General features: G+C 49.9%; 9 protein-coding genes and 1 non-coding gene across 10 annotated transcripts; 5 read left to right on the top strand and 5 right to left on the bottom strand.

Moving 5' to 3' along the window:
- The first annotated feature begins 213 nt into the window (after positions 1-213).
- On the top strand, positions 214-2,229 carry BDW70DRAFT_138895 (putative translation elongation factor eEF-1 subunit gamma). Its single transcript, XM_073737312.1, has 4 exons — positions 214-302; positions 397-598; positions 839-1,555; positions 1,612-2,229. The coding sequence occupies exons 1-4, from the start codon at positions 273-275 to the stop codon at positions 1,896-1,898; spliced, it is 1,236 nt and encodes a 411-aa protein (XP_073594742.1). The 5' UTR covers positions 214-272; the 3' UTR covers positions 1,899-2,229.
- On the bottom strand, positions 2,221-4,896 carry BDW70DRAFT_138894 (NIF domain protein). Its single transcript, XM_073737311.1, has 2 exons — positions 4,727-4,896; positions 2,221-4,671 (listed from the first exon to the last, which is right to left on the bottom strand). Exons 1-2 carry the CDS (start codon positions 4,760-4,762, stop codon positions 2,692-2,694), a joined length of 2,016 nt encoding a protein of 671 aa, XP_073594741.1. The 5' UTR covers positions 4,763-4,896; the 3' UTR covers positions 2,221-2,691.
- A 171-nt stretch (positions 4,897-5,067) lies between these two features.
- rrp36 (putative pre-rRNA processing protein) lies at positions 5,068-6,357 on the top strand. Its single transcript, XM_073744748.1, has 2 exons — positions 5,068-5,305; positions 5,361-6,357. Exons 1-2 carry the CDS (start codon positions 5,135-5,137, stop codon positions 6,246-6,248), a joined length of 1,059 nt encoding a protein of 352 aa, XP_073594740.1. The 5' UTR covers positions 5,068-5,134; the 3' UTR covers positions 6,249-6,357.
- Positions 6,358-6,798: 441 nt separating this feature from the next.
- Positions 6,799-8,581, bottom strand: BDW70DRAFT_74754 (uncharacterized protein). The gene is made up of 2 exons (XM_073744747.1): positions 8,173-8,581; positions 6,799-8,115 (listed from the first exon to the last, which is right to left on the bottom strand). The coding sequence occupies exons 1-2, from the start codon at positions 8,364-8,366 to the stop codon at positions 6,930-6,932; spliced, it is 1,380 nt and encodes a 459-aa protein (XP_073594739.1). The 5' UTR covers positions 8,367-8,581; the 3' UTR covers positions 6,799-6,929.
- Positions 8,582-11,701: 3,120 nt separating this feature from the next.
- On the top strand, positions 11,702-12,556 carry BDW70DRAFT_169121 (DNA-directed RNA polymerase core subunit RPC19; the record flags this gene model as incomplete). The annotated part of the gene is made up of 4 exons (XM_073742612.1): positions 11,702-11,812; positions 11,912-12,003; positions 12,122-12,198; positions 12,252-12,556. The coding sequence occupies 4 exons, from the start codon at positions 11,702-11,704 to the stop codon at positions 12,389-12,391; spliced, it is 420 nt and encodes a 139-aa protein (XP_073594738.1). The 3' UTR covers positions 12,392-12,556.
- Positions 12,557-12,675: 119 nt separating this feature from the next.
- On the bottom strand, positions 12,676-13,757 carry BDW70DRAFT_138889 (putative NADH-ubiquinone oxidoreductase B14 subunit). Its single transcript, XM_073737310.1, has 4 exons — positions 13,624-13,757; positions 13,461-13,522; positions 13,116-13,262; positions 12,676-12,992 (listed from the first exon to the last, which is right to left on the bottom strand). The coding sequence occupies exons 1-4, from the start codon at positions 13,664-13,666 to the stop codon at positions 12,873-12,875; spliced, it is 372 nt and encodes a 123-aa protein (XP_073594737.1). The 5' UTR covers positions 13,667-13,757; the 3' UTR covers positions 12,676-12,872.
- Positions 13,758-13,935: 178 nt separating this feature from the next.
- On the top strand, positions 13,936-15,043 carry loc1. Its single transcript, XM_073737309.1, has 3 exons — positions 13,936-14,293; positions 14,347-14,496; positions 14,555-15,043. Exons 1-3 carry the CDS (start codon positions 14,012-14,014, stop codon positions 14,687-14,689), a joined length of 567 nt encoding a protein of 188 aa, XP_073594736.1. The 5' UTR covers positions 13,936-14,011; the 3' UTR covers positions 14,690-15,043.
- BDW70DRAFT_151274 (putative hydrolase, alpha/beta fold family) lies at positions 14,882-16,507 on the bottom strand (the record flags this gene model as incomplete). Its single annotated transcript, XM_073739272.1, has 6 exons — positions 14,882-15,061; positions 15,107-15,235; positions 15,283-15,406; positions 15,460-15,540; positions 15,596-15,756; positions 15,803-16,507. The coding sequence occupies 6 exons, from the start codon at positions 16,505-16,507 to the stop codon at positions 14,882-14,884; spliced, it is 1,380 nt and encodes a 459-aa protein (XP_073594735.1).
- Positions 16,508-16,895: 388 nt separating this feature from the next.
- Positions 16,896-17,005, bottom strand: BDW70DRAFT_t126. The gene has a single exon. It is a non-coding gene; the product is annotated as a tRNA-Thr (tRNA).
- Positions 17,006-17,052: 47 nt separating this feature from the next.
- On the top strand, positions 17,053-18,244 carry BDW70DRAFT_74717 (histone H3 family protein). The gene is made up of 2 exons (XM_073744746.1): positions 17,053-17,684; positions 17,741-18,244. The coding sequence occupies exons 1-2, from the start codon at positions 17,462-17,464 to the stop codon at positions 18,085-18,087; spliced, it is 570 nt and encodes a 189-aa protein (XP_073594734.1). The 5' UTR covers positions 17,053-17,461; the 3' UTR covers positions 18,088-18,244.
- Positions 18,245-18,365: the final 121 nt, after the last annotated feature.

Here is an 18,365-nt window from a genome sequence, read left to right as displayed (position 1 = left end):
CGGCTGCCGATATCTCAATTGAGAGCCGGAGGGGACGGAGGTCGACAGGAAAAGTTGAATTGGCTGGACTTCGCTGTCGAATGCCTGCCATCTTTGGCAACCCTGAGGTTTTTCGATACCTGTTCACGTGATCCGAGCAAACGTTCCTCCGACGCCGAAACTACGTCTGATTCGCACAAAATTATTTCATCCGCTGCAAAGTTTAGAGACGGTCCTCCCCTCTTTTCTTTCTCTTTCTCCTCCATCTTCCCACCCCCCCTCAATAAATCACAATGGCTTTTGGCAAGCTTTATGGTCGTCCTGTATGTCAGATTCCTTTTTGCTTTGTATCTGTTTAAATCGCAGATACAATGCTATCTCCCCACCTATTTCAATAGGAGCTGACCGCAGAAACAGGACAACACCCGCACTATCGCGGTCCTCGTTGCTGCTAAGCACAACGATCTTGAGCTCGAGCTTGTTGAGACCCAGGCCAACCCTGCTGCCGACTTCAACAAGTCTGATGCCTACACCAAGATTCAGCCTCTGGGCAAGATCCCCGCTTTCGAGGGCGCTAACGGCTTCACTCTCTCTGAGGTTATCGCCATCGCTGTCTACGGTACGTATATCAACTTGGTATCAAATAAGACCTTTTCAACGTTCCAATTTCGTTTGCATGATGAGCAATTCATTATTAGTTATCCCTGTCAGAACTATACTGTTGATAACATACAACTCTGATTTTTTTCGGCTACCCCGCCCTTAGGCAAAAGCATTTGGCCAAGGCGCAGCTTTGTGACTCAGCTTTATTTTTACCGTCTGTGTCGTTTGACATTTTGATGCTAATTATTATATCAAGTGACTTCCCAGAACGAGAAGACCACCCTCCTCGGCAAGACCAAGCAGGACTATGCTTCCATCCTCCGCTGGTTGTCTTTCGCCAACTCTGAGCTCCTTGTTAGCTTCGGCTCTTGGTTCCGCCCCCTCCTTGGCCTCGACCCTTACAACAAGAAGAACGTTGAGGACGCTTCCAAGGCTGCCCTGAAGAAACTCGGTGTCCTAAACACTCATCTCACTGCCAATACCTACCTCGTTGGCGAGCGCATCACCCTCGCCGATCTTTTCACTGCTTCTCTCCTCACCCGTGCCTTCGCTACCGTCATTGACAAGAAGGTCCGCGCTGACTACCCCGCCGTTACCCGGTGGTACCAGACCATCATTGATCAGCCCGCCTTCAAGGCCGTTGTTGAGAACCCTGTCCTCATTGACGAGGCCATCAAGTACACTCCTCCCAAGAAGGAGGAGAAGCCCAAGAAGGAGGCTGCTCCTGCTGCCGCCGCTCCTGCCGCTGAGGAGGACAAGCCTGCTCCTAAGCCTAAGCACCCCCTTGAGGCTCTCGGCAAGCCCACTCTCATCCTTGATGATTGGAAGCGCACATACTCCAACGAGGACACCCGTTCTGTTGCTATGCCCTGGTTCTGGCAGAACTACAAGCCCGAGGAGTACTCACTCTGGAAGGTGAACTACAAGTATGACAACGAGCTCAAGCTCACCTTCATGGCCAACAACCTGATTGGTAAGTAATATCCTGCTTTGAACGTGTCTTGGTACGGTTTCTAAATGACTATGTAGGTGGTTTCCACGCTCGTCTTGAGGCTTCCCGCAAGTACCTCTTTGGTTGCCAGGGTGTCTACGGAGAGAACTACGCTTGTGTCAACCGAGGTGTCTTCTTGGTCCGTGGCCAAGAGGCTCTTCCCGCCTTCGATGTCGCTCCTGACTACGAGAGCTACGAGTTCATCAAGCTCGACCACACCAACGAGGCTGACCGCAAATATGTCGAGGACATCTGGGCCTGGGACACCCCTGTTGTCGTCGACGGCAAGGAGCTTCCCAACGTCGATGGCCACGTCTTCAAATAAACGACTTAGATGCCATAGTAACTGACTCATGATGATGATATCCAAAACACACTATGACACTTTCATTTCCTCCGTTCGACTGCGTCCATAAACTCTAAAAGTATCTTTCTCTATTATCCATGCGGTCTGAAATAAGTTCATTGATTCAGCAGTTGTTTCAAGCAATGTCTACGAGTCACGATGTAATGTTCTATAATTGGTCATTTGCTAGAAGCAGAGGAAAACCATGAAAGCTCTTATCTTATCCAACCCTGGGCCGCCCGCTTTCCAACTATGTGACTTTGTTCATTGTAATTTAAAGCACAGTTGAATTTATCTGCGTCTGATATCACTTATCACTTCTCTCATGTTTCCGACGTAAAAGTGACATTTACATTGTCAGCATGAACGGAACCGAAAAAGAAAAACCAAGGCGAACTTCAGAGCGGGATTATGATGTCTGTACGTTTGAAGTATATGCTCTACAAATTCGGAGCTTTGAAGGCAATCCTCTGTATAAAGGAAACAACCGAATAAAAGGGTATCTCAAGAGTCAGTCGCCATCGCGACTGACCGTCTTCAGACATTGACGCGCCCAACTCAACGAAGAATCGACTGAATATGAAAATCCAACTCACCCCAACCATCTTATGCTGGGACTTTCAACCTAACGGACTGAAATCGCACTGCTCAGATACAATCAAATGCAGAAAGGTCCGAAATCATAAACGCGAAGGCAGATTGTTCGCCATGCAAATAGTATCATGTATGTGAAGCAACGGTCATATCAATACTTAAATGATTCATCATTGATTTAAGTCAATGACTCCTCCAATAGATCCAGAAGAGTATTCCCCGATTGAACAGATGATGCAGGAGATGGTGATCTCTGCAGCAGCTGCTGTGAGTCTTTCGAATTTGAACCCACACTGACAACTGCCTGTATTTGCTCCTCCGACTTGCCTGTAGTTTGATTCAACTCCAGGTTCAGGTTTGGCCGAGTACCCTGTGGCAAGGGGCCGGCGGATGTGGATGCGAGTGCTTTGGTCGCAGAATTGGCTGCGGCTCTACGAGCAGCCTTCTTCTCGAGTTTGCGTGCCTTGCGGTTTAGTCTACGCTGTTCGGCTGGGTCGAATTCGGAGTTGTGATTTTGAGTATTGTCATCAAGCCTAATGCCTGAGACGACATCAGAGGTGGGATTGGGAGGAAGTAAATGTCCGGGCCCGAGATCGAGATCAAGAACGCTTGTTTTTGGATTCGTGGTGGCCCAGTGGCACAGCATTTTGCTAACGTCGTCACACTTGGCGAGGATTTCGAGGCGCTGGAGGACTTTGGGGAAAATAGCGGACTCATCCACATTGGGGTTATTGGTAAACTCTGGGATCTCGATGAGGTTGTAAGGTTCGCTGACAGCTTTGAGTCTGCTGTCGTCAATGAGGACGGTGTTGCTCTGGTCCCAACGAGGACCTTTTTTCTTGCCCTTATTGACTCGGCCCGGATGTGATGCTTGAATTTGTTTGCTGGACCAAACGGTTTCTAAAGTCTTGTAGACTTGAACTTTAGTGTTGTATTCCGACTTTGAAAGGCCTAGTTTATCACGACCCCATTCGGCGACGAGCTTTTTCCTGTTGGATTCTGAGAACAGCTGTTCGCAGACTGCGGCTACTGTTGGTGGCTGTGAGCTAGACCAAATCATGACCTTGTACTTCTCCACGAGCACTTTCAAGAAATCGTCCAGACCGACTCTTCTTGAAAACGATGGCGGGAATTTCCTGGTCTTTCGATAAATCAGAGTACCGTTGAGGTCAAGGATTACGAGCAAAGGTTGTGGAGATGATGACTCCCTGGGTGGTAAAGATGCTTGGTCTAGGTACTTTTTCGTTGCTGAAGGAGGTCGAGGCGCTCTAGAAGCCCGACGCTGAGCGTCGTCGACCTGGCTTCCTTTTGATCTTTTTTTGTTCGTCCGTGGAGAGTTGAAAGCTGTGAAGCCAGCTGAAGTAGTCATTTTCATCGGTTCAGGAGTGTTTACCATAGGGTTCATCATTGCTTGATTCATCATGTCAAAATTCATAAGGGGTGGTAAAATCGGCGGCATAGTCATAAATGCATTCCCTCTACCGAGCAACGGGAAAAACGGAGGGTTCGGTAAGGAAGCATCAATTGGTGGAGGAAACTGTGATCGCGATTGTTCTGGCAGGTTGGGCGGGAAAGCTGGTAACTGAAATGTTGAGGGATTTGCTGGCATAGGAAATCCGTCAAACACGGCGAACGGGTTCATCAATGGAAAATTGGCCAGACCATTGTTCGCCGGAGAAGTAGTCGGGCTATTGTCACCCTGCGGCCGAAGCGGCTTTGAGGATGGTGCATCGCTCCGCGGAAAATGTGGCCGACACCATTGACCATCACCAACATCCGCTGAACCCTTCAAGGTCTTTCCTGATGTAATTTGATCCTGCCATGAATGACCTCGCCGCGATGCCTGGTTATAGGGCGTAATCGCCCCCTCGCGGGGTGTCTCATTGCGATCCCGATATGCCACCTTCGCAGCCCAGCGACCATGGTAGGGTCTCCAACCTGGCCTGGAGCTAGCCGCTGAACCACCCGATGGCCTATTACTTCCCGTTTGGTGATTGACACTAGACGAAGCGTTGGACGAAGGTTGCGACTTCATTGCAGGTGGAAGCAGTGGGTATCTGTCGGTACTAGCGTGGGCCACGGCAACTCTCTCAATGGGCAACGTATGTGAGCGATACTTCAGCAAAATTCGGTGGCCGGAAAGAGTTCGCGAAGCAAGCTGTAGGGACGTTAGCTGTCACCTGTTTCGCGAGAGCACGATCTTGTATAGGCACCTTATTGTACAACACGTACGCCCCACATCGGGACATTGAAGCGAAGACAAGGCCGGAAAGAACGAGAGGCTGAAGAAACAAGAAAATGAATGACGCCGGAGTTAGCAGAAAATGAACTCAATGAATCGCAGAACGACAGTCAGACAGACAAGCAAATACGCAACAAAACAATGGACCGGAACAGAAGAAGGGGCGATAGTCTAAGCGCTTCGCTGCGTCCAGCAAAATCTAAGAAACGTTGCCAAGGCACTTACCGCCTTAATACACCGGCAGAAAATTATTCCAATTTTCGGTGCGACTTCACCGCCGTCAACAATTTCAACAAGCCGATCAGTTCTCCGCCAGCAGTGCTGTGCTTGCCTTTGGTTTTATATAGTCTCGGACGAGCTCTGATAGACAGACAGTGAGATGGCGATTTCAGACTTGCTCAACCGCCGCGTGCGGGCTGCCCCGGATGAGGATGAAGATGTTCATTCCGACGAATCGGCGTCGGGATCGGAGCCACCCAGCGACGAGGGAAGCTCTGATGAATCTGGCTCAGAAAGCGGGGGTGACTCCTTGAATGGGAGTGATAATGATGTATGTACAGTTCGACAAGCCCGTCGGCTTACAAGATGACATTGACTCTTTCTAGTTTGACTCCGAATCCCAAGACTCAGAAGCAAGCGACTCCATTTCCGAAGATGAAGATGACGACGGCGACGTGAAATCCTCCCTAAACAACATCTCATTCGGCGCTCTCGCCAAAGCCCAAGCCTCCTTTGCTCCCCAAACCAAACGACGCACCAAAAACCTCAACGATAATGAAGGAACCACAGCTTCTCCGTTGGACGACATCCGAGCTAGGATCCAAGAGGCACGCGAGCAAAAGCGCAAAGCATCATTAGCGTCGAAAGATAGCAGCGCGAAAACCAGGGTAGATAAGCCGCTATCGCGCACCTCGAAACATGCACCAACAGTGCAATCTTCAAAATATGCTGTTTCCCGGAAACGGACCATCATTGAACCGCCTAGTGTACCTAAGTCTCGTGATCCGAGGTTCGACCCGACGATTGTGGGAGGTCGAGGCGGCAGTGGATCCTCCGCACCAAGCGACGCCTATGCGTTTCTGGACGATTACCGCGCTGCGGAACTCAGGGCGTTGAAGGAGCAACTTGCGAAGACGAAGGATGTGAGAAGGCGCGAGGCATTACAGCGAGAGATCCGATCCATGACGGACAGACTGCGTGCGATTGAGAATCACAAGCGGGAGAAAGAGATTTTGTCGGAGCACAAAAAGCGGGAAAAGCAGCTTATCCGAGAGGGGAAGAAGGCTACGCCTTACTTCTTGAAGAAGTCAGATATTAAGAAGCAGGCATTGCTGAAGAAGTACGAAGGGATGAAGTCGAAGGATCGGGCAAAGGCTCTGGAACGGAGAAGGAAGAAGGCTGCTGCTAAGGAGAGAAAGGAGATGCCCATGGAGCGAAGAGGGCTGGGTGGAGATTCTGATGCCGCGCCCAGCAAAAGGCGACGTATGGCTTGAGCGGTTGAGGCTCTTGAGACAATGAGCTATACTTCAGGTGTACATGCTTATTAGGATATAGGCTTTAAGGATGTAGAGACAAGAACATGAACTCAAAAAGCCACGCATATCAGTTGACATTACCCAAAATCATCCGCATCCTTGTCACGTATAGATATTATGCCAATTAAAGCATATAGCAAATACCATAGCTTTGAAGACCAGCAGAGAAAGGGGAATGATATCAAACAAACAAGTGGTATCGCAACAGGGCATCAAGCCATACAATAATCACCAGGAGATGTATAGGTTGAGAATAGGTATGGACAAGATTCCTGATAACACGCAGTCAGGATTGAAGGGAAGAAAAAAGAAAAAAAAAACTCCGCACAACGCCTCCTGACCCGTAGAATGGAACCAGGTTGAAAGAAGCAGCGCATGTCTTTTGCACTAGATGGTAATAGACGACCAAGAAAGGGCCCAAAATAACAGAGAATAGACGAAAACAAAATCCAATCTGAACCTCTCCTTGGTTCAGTTCATGCTGTTCATTTAGCCATTTCAGATCGTCATATGCGCGGCCGAGAACATTTATACCAGCTGCAATCAGAGAGCCATATTAAGAAGACCGCTGCGCAATTTAAGGCTGGGCATTGCGGACTTATTGTAATTAGTACCGCCTGTGAATTAGCTAGCGGAGACTCAGGAGTGGAATAGATCCCAGGCACGCGCGCATAAGCCCAAAAACTCCTCCTTCTTTCTCCGCTGGGTGTCTGGCGAGTCTCTTCCAGCGCCGAATGGCCCGTATGCAGCACTTGATCCATGTCCCAATGCCGGATTAGGTCTGTAATGAGAGTCAGGCCCATGTCCTAACGGAGGGCTACCGTTATCCCTTTCATATTCACTTCTGGTGCGACGGCGAGCGGTTCCTTCAACCGCGTGCGGCGGTGGGTGGTGTGTAGCCTGTGCACTAGCCATTGGTGCTGTCTCAAGATGAGGCACGGCAGACTTCGGACCGTTCGTGGCGCGCGGAGACGGTGGTGTGGGAGGTTGGTGTCCACCGTAATGCACGATACGCGGCAGTAGGTCTTCACGTCCACCTGACATATCTTGAACCGCCTCCTCGGCAGAGCGATACTCGCGGGGTCTATTAGTCTGCTGTGCACTTCCTGGTATTCTGGGCGACGGCATGGGAGGTAAGTTGTTCTGCTGATAGGGAGTGCGGTTTGCGTCACGGTCTCGAGAGGCCGCCAAGGCATCGGATCCAAAAACATCTGAGAGAGGCGGAAGGCGGTTGCTGGTCTGCGTCGCGGGCACATGGTGGATATGTGAAGTGGAACCCAGCGTCGGGCTCTGATTGACGACGTGGCGTGTCAACGGCTGCGGTTGGTGTCGACCCGTAAATGTTTGGTTAAGCGGCGCGGACTGGATTACACGCTCGTTGGCGAACTGTGCAGCCGTCGGGGGTACAATTGACAGCCCAGGAGGAGGCCGCCTCTTCGAAGAAGTAGCCTTTGGCAGACTGAATGTGTTGGATTCAGACGGTTTCACGCCCTCCGGACCATCATCCTTAGCCGACTTCTGGAGTCTGGCTTCGATTATATGTCGTTGTTGGTCTCGAACGGACAAACTCCTTTGTAGCTGCTCTCGCATGACTGGATCGTGGGTCTGAAAGCCGGGGGACAGGCAAGCTAGTCCCACATCCTGCATACTAACATCACGAGCTGTCATGGGACCACCTGCGGGGCGGGCTGATAGCCTTTCTGAGCTTGGAAGGCTAGTAGAAAGATCTAGTTTTCGGGGTCGAGGACGGGTACTGGTCTGCATTCCCGGCGACGAGGGCGGCTCCTTCTTCACTACCACTTTTGGAGGTTTTCCACTCTGTGAACTACTAGAATGTCAGATCCTATTCTCATTGCTATCAGTATTTTTGTGATAGACTTACGCTGGGGAGGTAACTTTCTTCCCAGCGGGCGAACTCTTATTAGAGGATCCATCTCGAGAACCGAGAGCCGCGCGTGGTGGTGTAGAGCTGGGTTGACCGGAGTTTGCTGGTGCCAGCCGACGGGGACTGGAGTCTCTATTCATGCGGGGAGATGGTAGCGGCGCGGCCGGAGCTTGCGCAACAGCGGTAGACATTATACGGGATCACAACACAAACGGGCAAGTCGGGAAGCAACAATGGAGCCTTGACAGATGCTATCAACAGAACGATTCGGGTATCCGGTCGACGATGGCCGCAATAATCCCTTTGGTATCATAAACCCTCTTTGTGTGTAATATACCAGAGAGTCCACCTGCGACTAACAGCGATGTCACGGTCTAGAGCGGGCGAGCGTAAGAGCTTCGCCTGCGGCAGAAGATGCGAAGCGACGAGGCTGAGGGCAGAAAGCGCGCGGTCTGAAACGATCAGTGATGGAAGCGGCTAACGAACGTCTGTCTCTGCGGGCGGCGGAGGCAAAAGGAACTGAAAGCTAACGAAGGGAAGGTCGAGTAGCCGATAACGACAGTCCAGAACAAAGACGGCGAGAATGGAACAAGCGTGGCAGGGCGAGAGAGCCAGCACGGAATGGGAAGTGCCCGGCGGAGGCTTGTCGAATGGTTGGGTCGAAAGGCGGACAAGGAACCTTGGGAATGGGTCGATGCCTGCTGTGAAGAGGGGGAGGACGGTTATCCCAAGTTGGCCGGCGGCAATGTGATGACAATGAGAGGTCAGGAAATAAGAATGCTAAATAGCCCGGCCCAGAACGAACGCAACCGGCCGAAAGGAGCTAGAGGGGGAAAAAAAAGAAACGAGAGAAGAGAAAGAAAGGCTGTCGGAACAATAAGAATGATAATAGAAAATAGCAAGAAGACGAAACGGCAGAACAACGGCTCGCGGGGAGCAGAGAGTCGCTTGACGAGGAGGAAAGGAGAAGGAGGAAGAAGGGTCGAGGAGAGGAGAGGAGAGTCGATGACCGGGGATTAGGGAGGGCGCAGAGTATCACAGCAGTAGTGATTAGAAGATGAAATTAAGATCCATCTAAAGGTTATTATAAAATGAAATTGGGCTGAAACAGAGCCACCAGTTCTCTTGTCGCATGCATTCTGATTCCCAGATTCCAGTTCCTGACGGTGGAGCGGCGGCGGCTGTGATTGGCACCGTCTGAGACATGGTTTGTTTCGCGATAGATGATGTGACACTTTTGTGACAATCCTCCCGACTACACTGACTACACTAGGTGCAGACTACGCCCGGGCGTGACTGAATATTATGATACTGGATAGATTTCTGCCCGGTGTCTTCATCCAGTTGCAGGGTTGGAGTCGCTATGGACTCTCAGTCCCGGCCTACCTCAGATCCTGCGTATCAAGGTTTCAACTCTTCCTAGGCACCTCCAAGACAGCTCACTGCAGTTCTCTGCTGTAGTGTTCGTAAAGCAGGGGTGCAGGTCCCATCCAGATCGATCCAGCCTATGAAGATCCTGGCGCGCCGACGCTTGGGGCACGCTTTATTAGGTATACCGTATGGAGCCTCGCTCTGGGCCCTCCACAAGTTTTCTCCATACTCAACTTCTTGCTCCAGGGGTTCAGCTGGGTACTCTTTGTTTGATGAAATCTCTTTCAGCTCGGTCAGATCTAGTATTTTCATGGTGAGATTTTGAATCTATAAAACGGAAGGTCAGATGTTGTGGCAGGTCCACCTTGGGCGCCGGCCCAAGCGAACCACAGACGGCCAACAGTCTCGGCTTCGACCATCTCGTCACACATTTATGAACCACGATCCCTTCCCCTCATCCGAGGTCAGAAAGACCGGAAGAGGAAGTTGCGATGGCCTCGCAGTGGTTTCTTATTTTCTTATTTTCTTTTTCCTTCCCATTTATCTGAATCGACCTCTCACTTTCACATTCCATTGCCATCTCTCTGCCATCTTGGCTCTCAAATTATTGTACCCGCAGGAATAACGCGGGAACAATATTATAATTAGATAAAGTGAGAACCAGCCAGCCAACCCTTGAACAAAGGCGACAATACCCCTTCAGACTCCCTCGGTCGGAATCTGAGGGAATCTGAGGCTGCCAGGCTAGAGCCATGAGGACCGTGCTGGGCTCTGTGGTCACGAGCCAACTGTGCATTGCCAGGTCTGATCTTCGCAACTAAAGTGTTGATCCCAAGGGTCCAAACTCCAAGCTGGAAAGCCTTCGCTAAACCTCATCCCGCTGCACGAGAAGCTTCTCCAGGCGAAGATCACTCTGCAGGTGTAACTCTTCTACTACTCAGACACGAGCGGACTCGGCAGAGCCCGGCCGAACCCAGTTCAAACTCCAACCCCTCTGCTGGGCTGAGCCTGGCTTGGTATGTATGGTTTACTGCTTCTCTGGTGTCTGCCTGAAGACACCCACCATCTCTATATGTTGCAGCATACGCTTTAGGCTATCCATTTATTGAATTACCCATGCCGACTGAACCATGAGTATGCATCAGACAGACCGTGGTCAGTTTGAACCCACGCCAACCAGCTAGTAAGGCAACACTCTGTGCGCCGCAGTATCTGGCTCATCAAGTACCAAATCACACACGGAATGAGTACGGATAATCATTCAGACCAGCCAAAGTTGGAGCTTCTAGACTGCTTCAGCGCTTCATCTACAATAGATGGCAAGGCTCACGTCATACAGGGATTGAGCCATCATCCTTGTTGGGGCTGCAGCGCCAATGCCGACCAGCCACACGGTGGCTGCTGATTGGACTTTGCTTTCGGCATCTCTTTGTGGGTAGTTACGCCCACGGTGTGATTTCGATTTCCTGAAATATATAATGGTGCCTTCCCGGCTTTGTACCTGCGGCCTGCAATCATCTGCGGGATGCGGGAATTGTGATGTGATAATGCAACCGGTATTTCAAGTCGCCGAAAAGATGGCAAGTATCCGTCCCCAATCTGACACCCCCCGGGAAGGGACAAGATGCCCAGAGTATGATACAGCATCTGAGTATTCACTTGATCATCAAAGCTGCCGCTTGACTTTAATACTGGGAGCTTTCCGCATGCGCAACGACTCCGGATGATGGAGCTCTATCATCCCATAGTTGGAATAGATTGGGCTGCCGAATCACATAGAGCAAACCGTAAAAAAATCAGAAGAGCCCGTGATGGCTTCATTCGAGAGCCATCATAGTTGACTAACTCATTATTAAAGCCTAAATTCTAAGGCAACAATTGCTCAAGGCGGTCGGCACCTATCGATAAGCAGCGCCGACTTTTTTCTCTCGGCCCATGATGGCGAGCTCAGTTCACTTCTGACTGATTTCACCGTCGGCTTCCTGGCGCATTCAATACTCGTCGCAGGCGATCGTTGTTGAAAGCAAACGAATATTGACGCTGCATCACGAAAAAATATCTCGTACCGACTAACCACCCGCCGATCACCTTTATACAATCCGCGCAAGACCACGACCGTCAGTCGGAGTATAGCGCAGCGAATAAATAATTGAAGATGCCTGCCTCCGTACACTCTCAGGACAATGACCAGTCAATGTTGGATGCTCAAGCGCAGAATCAAGACCACATAGACGAGACATTGCTTGAGCAAAAGCGGATCATCGTTGTATGTACTCCAGATATTCTCTCTTCCACTGTTTTGCCCTATCAGCTCTGGAATGAACGATGGTGCCGTATCGAGACCATTCTAATGCGGACAAATTAGTTACCCGGAGCCACAGACACAGCAGCGTCGTTTCAGTTTGAGGGTGAAGGACATACGTTAGGGAATGCGCTGCGTTTTGCGATTATGAAGAAGTATGTCCCTGCTCGCCCTGCGCCCCTGCTTCTACTTTGGTTTTCATAAAGGAGCTTCTCGGATGCTGGAAAGTTTTGCAGAATGGGAAAGTATGGTGCTAATGGGTGTTTACAACAGCCCCGAGGTCGAATTCTGCGGATACACGATTCCGCATCCTTCGGAGTCAAAGATGAACATTCGAATTCAGACTTACGGTTTGCCCCCCGGAAATTACCGTGTCGGAAGTGATGACAAAGACTAACTCAAGAGACAGACTCAACAACCGCAGTTGAAGCCCTAGAAAAGGGCCTTGACACCCTGATGGATCTGTGTGATGTTGTGACGGATAAATTCACAGCTGCGCGTGATGAATTCAATGTGGAGCAGGCGAATAGGATGGAGTCATGATTTTAGTTGTCCACTCTGTTTCTGTTTTTTGATTGGCATAGGCGTTTGTTGTAGAAAAGTCGGCTGATTGAGGTTGCCGTCCTCATAAGTTGCGAGCCTTGATTGTGTATATTGGTAAATTTAAAGACTCACACTGCGTGATATGGCTTATCATGCTACTTTGTCGATATCTGTGGGGTAAATTAGGGCCGGTAACTAATTGTTTTCAAGCCATCGATTACTTTGCCAAAGGGCAGTCTGAACTGCAATGAATACGTACCGACCTGGGCAGGTTAGAGTACCGTGCACGTCTATCGCTGCCATTACAAGTCCTATAATGTTGTTTAATACAAAGACGTTACTTATTCCGACAACCTTAATATATACATAACACCCTCTAGCGGCGTAGCCGTGGCGACACGAGTTGAGAGCCCAATCGAAGTTTCAATGCTAAGTTTAAGGGAGAACACAATGGAAAAGATGGTTTATGAGAGAAAAGCAATCAATTGCGGCCCTCCAAGAAGCCCGAGATAAAGTTGGGAGGTAGTCGGGCACCTGGGTCTTCCTCAGGCCGGAAGTACTTCATCACGTGGGAGAGCTGTTTCCAGTAGTTGAGGGTTTCCTGGCGAAATATGTTAGCTTTTCATCGTAAATGGATGATGTAGAGCAGACATGGAGTGCATAGCTCTAAGTGAAGAATAAAAGGGCATATATAAGAATGTTTACAGGACGTGTGATGACTCACCTGGAACTCAGCGTGGCTTTGGTACAACAACACGTCAACGACCTGCAGCTGGCTGACATAGCGGTGCTTCTCGAATTCCTGGCGGACCTTTGTGCGAATGGCGGAGACGGGTAGGTTCAGAGAGTACATCGTTTGAATCTCGGGGGACTAATTAGCAGCCGAAGGTGTTGTTAGCTATCGGCACATGTCACTGAGACCGAAACCTGGAGCTTGCACGACTGTGCGGCTGGTTGTGGACGAGGATTGATAGCATAGATACCGACGCCTTGCCATGACGCCGTATTAAACTACAACCACAACCAATTATCCGCAGCGTCCGCAACGAACCGGAAATAGGATACTAACAGCTCGGAGCCAGTCCCTGTAGGACCTTAGAACACGTTTCTTTGCATCACTCCAGTTGGCAGCTATATACGCAGACGAGTCAGCCCTCAAGGGTTCCAGCCATTGACATCGCGCCAATTTCAAAAGAGATGTCGGACTGCTTCGGGTTCGGATGGTAACGTACAGGAGCGGGTGCGCTGCGCGAGGTAGGTCGGATTGATAGTCATGATGAGCAAAAATCTTCTCCTGGATACGCCAATGGCACACTGCGAAGGGATGAGAGTCGTGAACGGAGGTTAGGATGCTGGAGAGGGCGAGGTTTGCCGTTGAGCCTGGCGTAGTTAGCGGATGTGGAGAGAAGTCGGAGACCGTACTCACCGCCTACCCTTTCGAAAAATTTCTTCTGCGGATGGGGTTGCGATGGTTAATTCTATCCAAGTTTTCTTCATTATTGACGATTTATCTGTGTACTACTCTTCCGATATACAATCCTTAGGCTTCATAAATTTGCGCTCAAGAGATTTGCCCTGTGGGTTCATATTATTCCACGACGCCGTTGAAATCTTCTCAAGATGACGCCAACAACAAAAGGCGCAAAGGGCAAGACCTCGGCCAAAGGCGAATCAAAGAACAATAAAGTCCTTGGCTCAAAAGTCAGCAAGAAGAATGTCAAGCGACCGCCGCCAAAGGAGGTGAAATCCAAGGCGCGCACCGAGCAGAGCCAACTCAAGAAGACGAAGAAGAGAGAGTACTCAGAAGCAGAGCTAGATCTTCCGAAGCTGAACATGATTACGCCTGTCGGTGTAGTCAATCCCAAGGGGAAGAAGAAAGGAAAGACGTTCTGTGATGATCCGGTGTGTTATCTCCAGGCCGCGAGCCCTGGGTCGGAAGTTAACCATTCCTACAGGAGGCGATGATGACGATTTTTGCCATGGTCAATGCGGAGAAGGAGGGTCAGATTGAGTCTAAAATTATGAAGGCTCGGCAACTAGAGGAGATTCGCGAAGCGAAAAGGAAAGAGGCAGAGGCGAGGCAGTCGGAGAAGAAGAACAAGTTGGTATGGGTGGACGCTCAGTCGAGGTATAGTGGATGTTTGCTAATGTGTCACTGTACAGGAGAACGCCAAAGAATCAATTCGTCAAAGCCGCAAACACAAAGGTGGTGCTTCGAGCGCAAAGTCAAATAAAGCTGAGACGGAGAGCCCAAAGCCAAAGTCAGGCAGCAAGAAGAAGAGCGTTGCATTTGCTTGACTGGCTTCTTACAAAAGTAATCCTATTTATAGCAAGATCGAGTCTGTATCTAGAGGGTTCCGGCGTTTCTATGGGTCTATCTATCTATATCCTTTGAGCATGACATGAATAGCACTGATGAATATCGTCATCGACAACCAGCAAATCATACTCGAGCCTATTTACAGAGTTCTATTCGAGATACCAGGTTTTTTAGTTAATAATTGGCAGGCTGAGCTTACGCCGCATAGGGCTGAAAGCTGCCGGCTTGGGCTCGACAGCAGCGTCTTTCTGAAGGCTAGAAGTACGTCCAGGCACGGCTTCCGGCTTCTCGACCACAGGAGGAATATCGAGATCAATCTCATGAGCCATCATGTTCAGGAATTTGGTCACCTGCCAAATTAGCATACAGCGCTGTAACAGAACGATAACACTCACCGGTTTCACAAACCATCTACCGCCGCCAAACTCAAACCAACCAAGGTGTCCACCCCATGAGGTGGTCATCATGACGCCATAAGGTGTTTGAGCGATCTCCTGGAAAGGAACCGCCTTTACAGTAACGATCTGTATCCCGTCAGTATATGGGATTCTGGCATCGTCTTCGATCTTACTGGATCATCCTCGGCCTGCACCACAAAGAAAGGAATTCGGATAGAGAGTAAAGAGTCGATAGAAGATGCGTCACGGTAGTATGCGCCTTCCGTAGGATATCCCCATACGGCGCATTGTAGGGCCCTGAATCGAACGTTAGCATGAAAAGAGCAAGAGACAGGCAAGCCGGTCCATACCTGTCGAATTCGTGCAGGTATGTGGTACTCCTGATTGCTTCTGTATCTGCCCTAGGGTTTTTCGCGACTTCGTCGGCATGCCTATACTATGTCAGTGGGTCCAGAGGGTTTGGAAATCCATCAACAAGCGACGTACTGTTCGAAGAGCTTCTTCATGTTGGTGCCCATCACCTTGCTATACACTTTGAGGCCCATAAAGTTACTTTGCATGGCCACCGAGCTGACTTCAAGATTCCAGGGATTTGCGCAGAGAACAGCTGCTTTCAGCTGGCAGGCGTCTCCTTCCTCACCCAAATACTGAATATATTAGCCTATTTTCCAATTGTGAAAGCAAAAGACTTACGTTCGTAAGAATGTTTGCACCGAGAGAGAAGCCAATTCCGAAGAGAGGTCGGTTAGGGAAAGCTGCTCTTAACCACTTCACGACTTGCCGAACATCCCAAGTAGCGCGAGCGTTGTAGAGAATCCCCGTAGATATCTTTGTCTGGGCACAACCTCTAGAGTTGATAACGCAAGCCTCCCAGCCTCGATCCGCAATCAGCGGGTGGACTACATGGCGTAAGTAAAGCTCATGGGAACCACCGCTTAAACCATGTAGAACCACGAGCATAGGCTTTGAGTCATCTGAAGGTAGAGCCGCGAATTCATCCTCGGAGAACATTGCCGTCCGTTCTGGGAGCCCTGATGGCAGGGTATACTTTCTCTCCGCATCAGTTGCTTCAGCGGTTTTGGGCGCTTCGTAAGGCTCAACGACAAAGTCAACGGCGAAATGCCCCTTATACGCCTCGCTGTCGGCCTCGAACATCCAGCGCTTGTAGTAAACAGGAACGTCGTCAAATTTCATTGTAGTCCAGCAGGTCTGCAAGTGGCCGTTGAACAAGAGAGGGTTGAGATCACATCTTGCTGGTGTAGCAGTGCGGCAGAGTTCTTTTAGCGTGGTCTGCTTGGGACCGGCTTTCCCATTTCTCCTATTGAGAAAAAGATTGTTCTCTTTGGAGCTAAAAAAGGATACTCGCCCACTGGGCCGAGCCCAGGAGAGAAGTCCCATTGCAATCACCAGCCCTACGAGGGTTGATACAGGCAATGAGCTATAAAGAGTGGAAGCCTGTGTATCAGCCATGGCAAGGCTTCACACTTGTAACATCGGGAAGAAACAAGCCGGCTAATCTGCCAAAAAAACAACCAATCAGCTATTGTGCAAGCCCAGCATTGGGGGAGAGGTGATACCTGGAAAGTGAATTCCGGAATATACTTGAAGAAAGTTTAACGGTGGCGGAACCACAGAAGCTTGATATATTCCATTTTTGCCAAGACACTGAATGTGAGACTTACCGAGGTATCAATGGAGTTACGAAGGTAAGAGTCTCGACTGTATAGAATCTCATTATTATGCACTTAATTTATGCACAAGAAATTGTTTCATCAAGAAAAAGTAATGCTCACAAGCGGACTTGAACCGCTGACCTCGTGATTCCAACGACTCATTTCAGATTTCTGAAATTCACATTATACTAGTCACGCGCTCTACCAACTGAGCTATGCGAGCTGTTATTGGCTCCAGATACGTCTGAAGTGCTTTATAGTACAATTTGCCTTCCATGAACGATAAAGACGCGCTACGCGAGCTCGCGTCGGACTAATGAAAGTAGGTTGAAACGCTAAGCCGAGTACGTCAACTCTACGAGAAGCTATTCACAGGGCCCAGCCACCTCTATTTGTGAACTGTCTGTCGCTTCTCCTGAGGCTCAATCGCGTGTAATTCTGGTCCTGGTCCTGGTTATGAACCTGCATCTACGTATCTTGCGATCCTGCGACCGCCCACAGTGCAGCAAGATTACCCAGATCGGACGAAATAGTCTTCAGCCGCCTTCACAGCATACCTAGCTCACTTTTCCTACTTCACTTGGAAAAATAATCTAAGGCTCAACTCGCGATCTTTCAAAACCACTACTGAGCCCAGCGACCTTCACCACGTCTTTGCGACAACACATACTTCACCAACATGCCCCCGAAAGGACGAAAGCCATCCTCGGCAGTTACCGCAGGTACCGGAAGCTCAAAAGCGACATCCGCAAAGACAACCTCAACCGCAACCTCAGGCGCCTCTCCAAAGGTGACTAAGAGCTTCAGAACATCCGGGTCAAAGGCATTAGCATCGGTGTCGGGATCTAAGGGAGGTAAGCGACCACCAACGGCACCGTCAGACGATCAATCCAGCATCCAACGTAAGTCACAGAAACACCCAATTGCTACTCAACCAGCCCAAACTAACACTACACAGCCGGCGACCCAACCCCCAAAGGCCGCCGTCACCGGTACAAACCTGGTACCGTTGCCCTTAAAGAAATCCGCAAATACCAACGCTCCTACGATCTGCTTCTCCGAAAACTGCCATTTGCGCGTCTCGTCCGCGAAGTTGCTCTCGACATCCTCCCCGCAGACGTTGGCTCCGAGCTGCGATGGCAGTCGCATGCAATCCAGGCGCTCCAGGAAGCCGCTGAAGCCTTTTTGGTTCACCTGTTCGAAGACACGAATCTTTGCGCCATCCACGCGAAACGAGTTACGATAATGCAGAAGGATATCCAGCTTGCGCGTAGGATTCGCGGGGCTTGGGGTGGTCTTGGCTGACTTCTCTTGACCAAGAATCTCTTTTTTTGCGCTTCTCCTTTCCGTTGTGTCGATATCCCTTTCTCCGTTTCAGTCCGAGTAAACGGATATGACTCAAGGCCGAACTAGTGGCCTAACTGAGAGAGCATGAACTCAGGGCAGGGTTGATGATAGCACTGCATCTTACAAAATGCGGTATATCAAAACAAGCAACTGTTGGAATGTTTCCAATATTCTTGACCTGTCCTTTTTTGGTGATTTTGTCATTTTACAGACCAAATGGGAGCATGATCATGCCT

This window comes from Aspergillus foveolatus, assembly GCF_047715535.1.
Source record: "Aspergillus foveolatus strain CBS 279.81 unplaced genomic scaffold BDW70scaffold_34, whole genome shotgun sequence".
NCBI classification, from domain to species: Eukaryota; Fungi; Ascomycota; class Eurotiomycetes; order Eurotiales; family Aspergillaceae; genus Aspergillus; species Aspergillus foveolatus.
This window is presented reverse-complemented; position numbering and strand designations above follow the sequence as displayed.